Source organism: Choloepus didactylus, chromosome 8 (assembly GCF_015220235.1).
Source record: "Choloepus didactylus isolate mChoDid1 chromosome 8, mChoDid1.pri, whole genome shotgun sequence".
NCBI classification, from domain to species: domain Eukaryota; kingdom Metazoa; phylum Chordata; class Mammalia; order Pilosa; family Megalonychidae; genus Choloepus; species Choloepus didactylus.
The window spans coordinates 117,435,715-117,448,715 of NC_051314.1; the positions used below are offsets into that span (position 1 = coordinate 117,435,715).

The 13,001-nt window shown below is 36.1% G+C and overlaps 1 protein-coding gene across 3 annotated transcripts in view; it reads left to right on the forward strand.

The window, feature by feature from the left end:
- The window catches only part of EPS8 (epidermal growth factor receptor pathway substrate 8), a 183,275-nt gene that overhangs the window by 162,611 nt on the left and 7,663 nt on the right, over positions 1 to 13,001 (forward strand). For all 3 annotated transcript variants that reach the window (XM_037845336.1, XM_037845335.1, XM_037845338.1), the window contains 3 exons: positions 20 to 128; positions 996 to 1,139; positions 9,756 to 9,975. In XM_037845336.1, coding sequence (XP_037701264.1) covers positions 20 to 128; positions 996 to 1,139; positions 9,756 to 9,975 — 473 coding nt within the window. The remainder of the gene's footprint in view (positions 1 to 19; positions 129 to 995; positions 1,140 to 9,755; positions 9,976 to 13,001) is intronic.

A 13,001-nucleotide genomic window follows, 5' to 3' on the forward strand; every position in this document is an offset into this window, starting at 1 on the left:
TGTTTCTTTCTTTTTATAGGAATTACGAGCCACTCAAAACCCAGCCCAAGAAATATGCCAAATCAAAGTATGACTTTGTGGCAAGGAATAACAGTGAGCTCTCAGTTCTAAAGGATGATATTTTAGAGGTAATAGAATTTTATCTCTTTTATATTCTTAATAAAATAGATTTATTGTATCCCTCTTTTGGCATATGTCTAAACTTTCTTCAAAGAAATGCAGAGGTTAAGAAATTTTTCTTTAGAATTATTTTATTTTTCCAAGGATACAGCATATTATAGATACCTATATCTATTTAGGGGGGTAGCTGCTTTAGCTGTTGTTTAGTGTTGATGTTCTTAGAGTTCTTAGCTTCCTTTGATGTTAAGTGTAAGTCCCTACACATTGTGTGCTCTCCTTCTTCTTGGCTTTATTAATTTTGGAATCAAGGCTGATTATCACTTCAAAATTTGATGCACCATAATATTTATATAAGAATAACATTTCCTTCTTTCTATCCTAATATCTCTTCTCAAATATACCAGCAGTCAGTGAGCTAATGGTTTTGGAAATAGTCTACCATGATTCCCAAATCTCTTTTTTAGATTATAACTGTCTTCTTGAATTTGTGGGACAGTCAACAGATTTTGTAAAAAGTGATTTTAATATTCTTCCTTTATATTCCAAAAATGGAGCTGAAGAACTTTTCAAGAGAGTCATCTTAATCATCTATAAATAGTTCAGATAATGCAAATAGTTATGCATTCTTGGTTGGTAATATGGACCTTAGGTAGATTCAGCATAGTAACATCATATCTGTTCTATGCTAGTAATCAGAATTCTTAGTGTAATTCCTGAGAATCATTCAGTCCACAATATGTTGATGCTAAGTCAACTTATTGCAAATAAGTTAGAAGTAAAACGGTTTCTAGGTTGATGCCTAGAAATAAAAACTGAACATCCTTCATAGATTGAATTTGGTTCTAAAGCGACACCATTTTCTTCAATGACTACAGATCCTCGATGACAGGAAGCAATGGTGGAAGGTGCGAAATGCAAGTGGAGATTCTGGATTTGTGCCAAATAACATTCTGGATATTGTGAGAACTACAGAATCTGTATTAGGGCGTGCTGATCCACCATACACACATACCATACAGGTAATCTGGACTTCTTAGGAAAACTTAAATTTTAAAAAGTTCCAAATTTACCTCTTAAAAAAGAGATACCTTTTGAATATTAATAATTTTTTAGCATCTTTTTCTGGGGTACTTGGTGGGCGGTGGTGAGAAACATAGGGAGGAATAACCCATGTTTGCTGATTTACTTCATGAAATTGCTTAAAATGTTAGTAAGTGACTGCTTCTCTGAACACTATCTTTTCCAACTTAAAATATCTAACATTTGGTGAAACAGCGCTTATGCTTCTTCATCTAACCCGAGGCTCTCCTAGCCACCAAGGCTTCCTCGTGGCTCAGATGCCCACTCACCCATCCATCCTCATCAGCCTTTGCCCTCAGGGTCTCTTCAAGGTTCTGCCGCTGACCAGCCTTGAACTTGCACTCATCTCAATTCACTCTAATACTTCAGCATTTGTTCGTTGGGTTATAATATTTTTGTTTCCTCTCTTGATTTTAAGATTTTAACATTTAAATGTACTTATGTCTACATAGATTTGAGAGATCAGGGTCTCTCTTCTTGATAATTGAGTAATTCTTGAGGCCCCCATATGACATTTTTAGGACTTCACTGACCCTTGTCATCTCACTCACCCTAAAATCTGAATTCACTTGCTGTTAAACTCGTGGGACTGTTGACTCTCTGACAGTATCTCTAGAGACCAGAATGGATGCAATCTCCCATGTGTATCTTCTAAGCCTGGGGTGGCTTCTTTCTCAGAAAGAAATCTTTTAATTTCAGTTTTGAGCAAAAGATCACATTTGATTCTATGATAATGTCACTAATTTGAGTAGAAGCTACATGGAATTTTCAATGAAATAGTTACTTTTCATGCCAGACATAGGCTTAATAAAATATAGATTGTCCAACTCGAGAACTGTGGTCAATCTCCTGCTGTCATAACCATTCATAAAGTACTTCTGGCTCATAACAAAAGGACCTGCACTTTTCCTGAGTGACTTTTGTCCTTACCAGAATCTAGGGATTGAACACGTTTAAAATAAAGAGGCATTGTTTGTTTTATACGTCTTCATAACTTAAAGTGGTGGCAATGGAAATTCTGTTTGCTGTGCTTATGCTTCAGCTGGGCTGATCTGCATAAATATATTATGTCTTTATTATATGTTCATCATTTGTCATTAGCTGTTAATGCCAAAGAAGGAGTTTGAGTTATTCAAGGTATGGTCTACTTCATTTCCCAAGAGTTTTTGAAGTGAATTTTCTTTCCTACCTTCTTACTTCTCTGATTTTGAGATGTGGTTACCTGACATAATACATGCTTCTGTCTGCTTGTGCTTTCCTGTAGAGGTTTTGCCTTATGCCTTCAAAGTAATAGAGTGTACATTTGAAATGTATACATTAAACAGTGATAAAGTATAAACCATTTGAACTATATAAACGGTTTGTAATATTGACTCATGAGAAGCTATAGGAAGCACTGTTCACAAAGGCTGCTCACTGGTTGCCTCATGTGAGCAGAAACCAAGGGTTTTTATTTTAGATGTTAAAAACAGTTATCTAAGTTTGTTTTTATTTGTGTGCTTGGTTGCTAGGAATGGGCAAAATCTGATAAAATAAAGCCCTTAAACTTGAATTCCAAGTTTTGTTTCTCCCCACCTGAGATTTCCTAAAGAGTTTAACCTTTCTTACCTTTTCTTGTTTACTGTTCAGTCTTGTCTTTTTCTGCAATTCTGATTCCTAGTTTGTGCCATAAGTTTAGTTTTCTGCTTGAAAGATTGTTTTTGTCTAAAAAAAATATAAATACCATACACAGAGAGAGTACTTTTGGAGAACACAAAATCTATTACTCTTTTTATGACAGAGCTGCGTCTTATATTTTTGTCAACTTTGGCACAACCAAGAAATTTTTTAAGTGCTCACAAGTTTCAAAAGTTTGCTTTGCTACTTTATGTAAATAGTAATTTGTGGTCCTTGTGGGGATCGCCTGTTATGACTGTCTCCTTTTAATCTTTTCAACACTGTCTGACTGTCTTCTGAAAACTTCTGGATGCATCTATGAATGTAGTGTTGCATGTAGAAATGTGTGCAGAAACCTTATGTGTGTTTCTTTGTGTGTGTGCATGCGTTTAGGTTAAGGCCCTTACTTTTAAAAAGTATTAAAAATAATCTACTTTTTAAGACCACCTGAAAATTTTGGGCTGAGCCCAACAAAATCACCAAAAATTTTAATAGGCAAGCTTAACCATCTGCTATCTGCTGTATGGCATAAGTCCTACTCTAAAAGGATTCCTTTTCTCAAGTCATGTGACATAAAGCAATAGAGTAAGATGGAAAAAAAAAAGATATTCTTGGAAATGCTTGCCAGTCATATTTCTATTTCTACAACATCACCAGATACATTTATCCAAAATGGCTAAAGAAACAACCCCCAGCTGATTTCAGGATGCATCATATTTGTGTAGATTCCAATGGTCCTACTTTCCTAACCTTGTTGAACGTCACTGAATTATAAACATATCCAAAACCATACACGGTGTATTATTCATCTTTTCATTCATTCATTCTACAAATATTTATCAAGTCTCAGCTTCTTACCCTTAAAGCCTACTATATGCAATCTCCAAGCCAACTTCTATGGCTTTGCTCCTTCTTTTGAGCTTGCTGGGTTAGCAGCAGTGATCCCCCCTCTCCCCGGAAATGGCCCACACACTTGTCGCCCATCTCTTCCATCCAATGATATCAAAGCTTCCAACAGAAACGTTTTACATCTCGTCATATACTGCAGAAAGGCACCTAATGATTCATTGCCTAAACATCCATCACATTCACAGACAGCAGTGATATTACAAGGTAGATCAGGTCAGTGGCCAGTGCTCCTACTGAGTGACAGGCGTGGGTTAAGCCCTTCACAAATACTACTCTGTTTAATTCCCATGACAACCTTATGAAGTAGGCACATTTTATATAAGAGGAAACTAAGGTACAGAGACATGCCCACAGTTACATAGCTATGTGAAGCCAGCATTGGAACCCAGCACTCTGGATCCAGGACCTGTGTTTGACCCACTCTGCTATCCTGGGCAATAGTACTGAGAGAAGGTTGCCATCTCTTTCCATATCAACATGTAATTGTTCACTATATGAATGCTTAAAGTGACTGCCTTTTTAAAATCATAGCTTTATCATGCATTATACTGTGAGAGTTGATCTTATCCATACAAAAGAATCTTTGGAATTGAATTTTTGTCTTATTTATTCATGCTTTGTATTTCATCAACTCTTTCAAGTTTTTAATGATTTTTGAAAATAACCCAAATTATATAATTCACTTAGAAAGTGGACATTTTTGTGAATGGTAGAAGTAGGGGAATTTGATGTAAACTATTTCCAGAGGTCATCAGATATTTTAAAAATTCACACTGTGGTGACTCTTAGTTTTATTCCCTCACATTTCCTGTGAATCAAAAGTATATATAAATAAGGCAGTCCCTGGGGGGAAGAGCCCAAGGACAGCCCTTACCTAGCTACCATTCACACATTTTTTGCTGGAGACTCTGCTCTGATAGCAGGGATGCTAGTATCCGGCCCCAGTAGAGAAAAAGTGTTGAATTGCCACCTGACACCCCTGAGAGTCCTGGCTATTTAACACCCTCACATTCAGACTGATTTTTAACGGCTCTGTAAAGGCAGCAGTTTCCACCGCCTCATGTTTCCTCCATGGCTTCGGCAAAGTTTTAAAAATAAATGATCCAGGGAGGGAGATAATAATAAATTTAAGAAAATTAGGGGAAAAATTGAATGGAACCCCAGGGAAAAGAGAAGTAAATGCTTCTGAGAGATTATGGAGAAATGAAGATAAATGACATGTCTTTTGATGATTTTTTTTTTCATACAGCATCCTAGGGTTTTCTTTGTAGCATTGTAGCTGGACAACAGATGGACATCCAGATGCTTGCTCCTCCTGCTGGAATCTCCTTGCTACATAAAGTTCCCTGATATTTCTTTTGACTGATTCCCAGACCTCTAGCCCTGTGTCTCTTCATCTGATAGACTTTGCCCATTTGCCCACATAGATTCTCCTGCTCTAGGGCAAGGGCAGAAACCAGTGCCTGTTCCCAGCTATTATTTCTAGTTTACCCAGAGGCCTGATTAAAGATGTCTTTACACTTATAATTGTAGATATTCTGACTCATACCTGGGCACAGCATATGCATGAAAAAAACTACAGGGTTGAGAATAACTTGTAACTACCAAGATGCAAATAATTATGAATGTCCTGTCACTATGGCCCTTTGAGTTCAACAGAAAGTCCCCTGCTTTCTCTGCTTCCTAGGAAAGAGACACTGTGATACTGTGGGAAAAGCCCCAATCTACATGTTGGTAGATGAGGATTCTGGTCCTGATTCTCCCACTAACCCACCACGCGACCTTAAGGAAGGTATTTTATTTTTCTGTGAAACGGGAGTAAGGTTACATGATCTTTACAATACAGTCTAGATATAACATTCTGTTATTCTCTGCATTTTAAATAGTCCTAAACTAAAAGTGGAAATACTTTCTCTTGGTGACTACTAAACCACTAGCACTACTAATTTCAGCCCTTCTTATGACTACTTATTTTTTCAAGCTCAGTCCATGCATTCAGATACTGTTGGACAGAAAGTGACCATTTTACAAAAGATGCCTTTTTATTTCAGCCAGGCCAACTTTCTGATGCTATTCAGTTCTTTAAAATTGGTGTTTTAAAATAATCTCAGATGACTCTGCTTATCTTTTATAGGCATGCTTCAGACAAGGATATTTACTTTTTATTCTGCCTCCTGTGTTGATATTTTCTCAGATATTTCTTGGGAAAACTTGAAGAATACCCACTCTAAAATATACTTCACACACATACATATACATATATGTATAGGGTAAATTTACATATAATTATTAGCCCACAAGTGCATAATTATGAAATATTTTATGTTTATTTAGGCTGTGGACAAGTTCAAAGGAAAAACTAATACCATACCTTCATGAATATTTCATTTGGTGAAACTAGCTTTTAAACAAGAATTAGTCTTACATTTTAATGCACTCGTATTATTTTTAAGCTATAAGATAAGCCTATATTTTACTATTTTACAGACATAATACTCTAATACACAAATAGTTACTACTGAAATACTCAACAGTGTTTATGCCTCAGCATCTGTGCTCTATGTGTTTGGTTTCCTGTGTTTATTAAGAGTGATGGAAATGAATTATATATTTACAAGTTCTTTTTCAGTGGTTGATTTTACTGTTACTCTCAAAAACTGATTTGCTCCTGTTTTCTGATATTTGACATGAATTGTAACTGATATTACTTTAGTTCCACCTCCTGTGTTAATTTTCTCATCTGATGTGATTTACTCCATTTTCCTAATAGCAATTACTTGGCGAGCTGTCAGAGGTAATCCACATTCATTCCCTCATGGCAGTTCTTTTCAATATAATATTTTGGATTCAATCTCTGGACTTAACATGCTCCAAATGTTCCAGCTGTGCCTCGTTTTCACTGCAGAATTCCAAAGAGACCAAATTTAGAGGAGAAATGTGTAATTCGGAGTAGGTTAAATTTTTGAGAACTGTTCAATTTTAATGGCTTTGCTGGACTTCCTTGTATAATTTCCCTCTGAAGCAGTATCTTGCATGTATCAGGAGCTTATCTCTCAAAAACTTTCTTTAATCCTTGAGAATTTCAACCCAGGTTTTAGTTGCTAAAGAAAAGTGACTCTTCAGACTTAAATATCAATGGGAAAGTGTATTTGCCAAGGTGTCTGGTAATTCTGACCCCTTTCAGAGAAAGAGAGACAAAGAGGGAGAGATTTTGTTTTAAACAGAACTTTAAATTTATTTGTGGGAGATAACAGGCATGAGCTAGAAAGTGATGTTTATGGTGCAAACGTGGGTCCACCCCAGGGTGAACACCCATACCAGTGACTGCAGGGTGTTTGGGGATGTGGGACTTGCAGTGCTAAAATCAAGAAAGCTCCGGGTTAACTGGATGAGTCAGTTAAGATTTCCTTTTTCAGCTTTGGAGCTTCAGAACCCTTGATTCAGGAAAAGTAAGTTCAGGCTGCAGTTCTGCTCTCCAAGACTTTCCATAAATTGAGCATATGTTGGAGTTATCAGTTCCATGTTTCCAACCAAGAAGAGCAGGGAAGCGGAAATAATGAGGGGGAAGAGCAGTGGGTAGAGGGGGCTGGGGAAGTAGGGAGGGACCTAAGAGCCAGGCTGATTCTGTTTCCTCCACCGAGAATGGCAATAAACCTGTACCCACTGGAAGGCTGCCTTGGTTGCCATTTCAGAACAGGGAGGAGACGGTTGTAATTGTTCATGGAAGGCAATTTTTTCCCGTCTTCACCTCAGAAAGATGAGGTAGGAGGAGAGCATCAAGAAAGGGGGAAAATATGCAAGTGAATATAATTTTTGGCCTAATTAATGAAAAACATTTCTATGTTTTTTCTTTACTTTAATCAAATATATATATATTTACAGTGACGGATAAGTGAAATGAGGCACAGAACATTTGGTGAGCCTGTCTTCAGGCTTGATTGTGTCAGTAACACTAACTGTTTGCCGTTTTTCACAGTACTATTTGATAGCAAAATACTGGCTGTTCTTGTTTTCCTCAAAGCAGAAAATGTGAATCATGTCATGGAATGCAGAGCTCATGGCATTTTTTGTTTGAGCTTTAAAAAGAATGATTTAAACTCTGGCACTTTTGAAATCCTAATGTGGGAATTTGCTAACCCTTCGTAAAATCAGGCTGCAAAAGATGATTTTGTGAAGGAAACATTGCACATGCATTAATGAGATGACTTTGGTGTGTGCCAATTACATTTTGGTGATGTTTGTTGTATTTTGACTGTTCTAAGTATTTTATTGGCCCAAATATAGGAAGATTGCTTTGTGAGGTATGATAATGATTATGATGGTGTATTCTACTATATAATATATTTTAACATATTATTGAATATATTAGAAATGTTTCTGGGCCATAAATGCCGAGGGGGCAATCACTGTTTGTCCCCACTAACTCCATGGCGTGCTCTGTGACTCCTTCCCTCCTACTCTCTCCCTCCCTCCCTCCCTGCTTCTCCTTCCCCGCAACTTCCTCCTCAGACAAAAGATTTAGCAGCATTATAAACTCCTCTTTCAATTCTCCTTTCATCCTTGTATAATACCCTTCCTCAGCTTCCCCACCCCACGGGTTGGTGATTGGTAGCTTTCAGAGACACACAGAAGACAACCAAGGCTCCTTCCCACTCAGGCTTCCACAGGTGTTAGTCATGTGCTGTGAAGAAGGCTATGGTAAAGGTTGGTGCTGTGCTTTTCCAAGAATGATTGAATTTAAAGTGATGTGTGTGAGGGGAGGTATGTGTATGTTTTTATGCTTTTGATCTGTGGAAATTGGGAAGGACTATCTTAAAAATCAATATTACCTTATATTTGGGCCAACTTAGAACTTAAAAGTAAATACTGTCATAATCAGAGGATCAGATTATCAAAAGGCTTTCTTCTTGTTTTATATATGCCAATCTTAAATTATAGAATAATTAAAATTGTGACAGTTCAGTGTCTAAATTTTACCTCAGTTACAAGTCATTGCTCTGTATCTTTTGACTTTACAAAGAAAGTGTGCCTTTTGAGAATTTGGAGCCTATTATAATACAGTTATCTATTAGTTGAAGTTATTTTGTTTAGATTTAAATTTTTACCTATTGTGGAAATTAATAAGGCCTATAAACAAATACTGTTTTATAATAGCCTAAAATCATGATTTTAAAAAGACTGAAAAGCATTTTGTATTTTATCACACCAACCCCTTTTAAATACAAATCCCCATATGACCTGTTTTCCAATATTTTTGTGACTGTGGCATAAACATTTATTAAAAGACCATATTATTACTTTCTCCACTGTCTGCCCTAAAGCATCCCCATTTTAACAAGGAAAGTTTCTAATGTTAATAAATTAGTAGTATGATGATGGCAGAAAGAGCTATGACATACCTGAAAAATACTTACAACAAAATTTTGGAAGAACTTGTTTATCTTAAAGCATAGTCCCTTTATCTACTGGAATATTGCCCTTCTTCTTAACAGATTACTTGGAAACACCAGGACTAAACATCTTTAAATATAGCACACATTTAAGATGAGGAGTCAGTGATGTTTTATGGTATTGACATTTGGACCTTCAGTCTAATTAGAGATTGTTTTAGTGGATATTATAAACTAACAGTATACTTTTGGTCTATGCTGGTCTCATGTGATTCCACATCCAAATCTAGTTTTCTTGACATTTATTACAATTACCAGTACTACTATTTGCTACTGATGTGTCCTTGCAATTCCTTATGTTACATTTTGATTTTGAACAAATATGTAGAATATTTAAAGTATGACTTTAATGGTCATTATACCATATAGGGCTTGTGAGGATGCACACATGCACACACACACATGCATCACACCTGCATTTGCTCTGGGTTTACAAGTAAGTTTACAAATAAATAGCCAATAATGCCCTCCCAAAGTTTAATGTGTTTTTCCGGCCCAGGTTTACATTTTTAAAGTTTCACATTTTTCATCTTTTTATAGAAACAAAGGATGGAATATGGTCCAAGATCAGCTGATGTTCCCTCTGCTCCGTCCCCACCTCCAACACCAGCCCCTGTTCCCGTCCCTCTGCCACCGGCCCCAGCACCTGTCCCTGTGTCAAAGGTGCCGGCAGGTGTGACCCGTCAGAACAGCAGCTCCAGTGACAGTGGTGGCAGTATCGTGCGAGACGGCCAGAGACACAAACAACTTCCTGTGGACCGTAAGTTTCTTGAGGAAGTAAAAAAATATACAGTTTCTTCTGTGAATTAAAAGCATTGATAAGTAAAAGATTTATTGTTTCTACTGGTATTAAATAGTATTATATATAAATAACAATCCTGTATACTTGCATGGCATTTCGTAGGTTGCAAAGATTTTCACTTAGATTTTCACCCTCTCCTAAGTAATTCTGAGAGATGGGACATTCTCTCCACTCTCTAATGTGTGCACTTCTACACACAGTTCAATATATTTTGGTGGTTGAGTACAGACTCCGGAGCCAGACATACTTAAGTTTGTATAGTGAAACATCACATATTAGTCATGTAACCTTAAACAGTTTAATAATGCTCTCTATACTTCAGTATCTAAAAAGTGGGGGAAATATTGGTCTCTACCTTATAGCGTAATTATGAGGATATAATGAGATAATGAATATAAAGCATTAAATCATTGGCTCTCAACAAGGGGTGATTCCCCAGCCCCACCCCAGGAGGACACTTGGCAGTGTCTGGAAATGTATTTTGATTGTCACAACTGGGGAGATGCTACCCACATCTAATGGGAGAGGGCAAGTATGTTTAGCATCTAAACATTTAAACACCTAAAACATGCAGGACAGTCCCACACAACAGAGAATTATCTGACCCAAAGTGTCAATAATCCCGAGATTGAAAAACCCTGATTTAGGCCAATTTGTGACACATTGTAAGCATCATAAATGTCTTCTCCTATCGTCATCTGCTTCGTCATCATCAGCATCATAATGTTTCTGCCCCTCTTTCCCTGGTTTACTATTCTCATTTACCCACAGTCACACTAGCTTAATAGAATCATTTGCTAATGGCAGATTTTCTCAAATATGCCCTTCAAATTCAAATGTCATGGGATTTAGACCTCAGCTTCATATTTTCCATAAATTTAAATTTGATTTTTCATATGAAAGCTTTCTGTGAAAATCAGATTTAAATGAAATAAGAGAAAAAACACTATGGCCAATTTTGGACTATCCTTATTAATATAGGGTTAGTACTATCCTTGTTACTATAGTAGTGTAGATAATTTGAAAACTGAAGGTAATACCAAGATAATTCGTATTTTGTTTAACCCTGTAGTATAGGGCCTGTCTGTTTAGTATAATCTTAAAATTATGGTTTTTATTTTAAGTATATAAAATTACTTTGCTTTACTTATATTTGTTATATAAAAATTTTTGGAAAATTGAATCAAGATATTTCTTTAGTATGTTAAAATATCTGTGTATATACATATTTATATATGCACATATATTATAATACACACATGCCTACACAAATACAGGGCAGTGTGTGTGTGTGTGTGTGTGTGTGTGTATGCATAAAGGGTAGCCATCATTCTCTCAATATGGATGTCTCCTAGGGCTCAGGTTTTGGATCTTTTCTCTCTACATAAACATAATTTTACTGTAGATGATCAAACCATTTCCATTTCTTTCAATACTATCTGTATCATTGGAAAAGGAATGCCTCCTTAATCTATCCTCATATCAAATCTCATCTCTGACATCTAGGTACATAGTGGACTATTTATAGTTGCAATTGGAAGCTTGAAATTCAAGTTAAAAACCAAATTATTGACCTTTTCTCTCCCATTCTCACCTTGCTGTTTTCTCATCTCAGTTTATCGTATCTCCATGTATTCAGTTGTAGGCATTCCTGATAAATTGAAAAAAAAAATAAAAAAGAAGACAATGCTAAAACCATTACTGTTTAACTGTTCTAGAAGTTCTGGTTAAACGCAATAAGTGCAAGCCTGCTTTATACATAATTTTCTCTCCCAAGGTATAGACAATTTAAATACTCTTCTTGTTCGTATCTTTGCCTTACCAAAAAACTAAAGGAAAAATTAAGTTTTGGAAAAGAGAGTAATTCTTCCTATGCAGCAGAATTACTACTCTGTGTGTGTGTGTATGTGTGTGTTGTGTGTGTGTGTGTGTGTGAATAAATACAATAAAATATAATGTGCTAGTGGATTTTTAAACATGGATTTTTAAAAGATGTCTTTATTTCTTAAAAGACATAGTTTTAAAATGAGAAAGTTCTATAAATATTTTTATTGATGTCCCTAAGGAAAATTTTTCTCTTAGAAATGACTGTTCCTTTCTTCATTCTTACCACAAGTTCGTAACGTTCCCCTCCTTTGATACATTAGCACATCATCTTTGACACTGTGGCACTCATTTTCCAGGCCTAGGATCAGAGTTCATAAGCATTCAGTCTCCATTTGGAACAGTCTGTGGGTTGGGACAGTTTGTTCTTTGTCCCACTCTAAGAAACCAAGAATAACCTAATGGGAAAGAAGCATAGCTAGAATTCTTTGAAGATAGAGAACTCTCCTGATAATTGTGACTCATCATTTTCAAGTCTGTTTTTCAGAAGTAAAAAGATAACATTTGGCATACAAAATATAAACAACTCTACCAAAATTAACAAGTGTACTTGTGTCTTTAAAATAATAAAATCTTATGTTTATGTATTAAGATATTGCACAAGTATAGTTTGGCATCAAGTAAATGTACTAACTTTTATAAAACAAATATTTTCATGATAGCTTCTTCTTGAGTACTTTTTTGGGGGAATAGTTTATCTGAATAAATATTGGGCTTTCCAACAGCCTTTTAGAACCAGACAGACATGTTTAAGTGTTTGTGTCTTCATTGATTTCTCTCAGAATATGCCTATTGATGCCTAAACTTCTGGTCAAAATAAAATGGAAGCATCTGGAAAGAGAATACTCATGCATAAAAATGTTACCAAAAAGCCATGGACAAGGAAAAAGACCAACATGGCTGCTTTGAAATCATAGTAGGGGCAGGAGTGAGACCCCATATGCTGAACTGTAACTGTGCCTTGCCTCAAAATAGCAGCTTGGAGGCATGTGTCATACAAGCTATGCAAATTGGTTTTTCTCAGGATCCAAAAAAAAAAAGTTCCCCTTTTATCAGTTTTGAAGCTTTAGGTTTTTTTGAGTTTCTTCCATTTCCTTTGA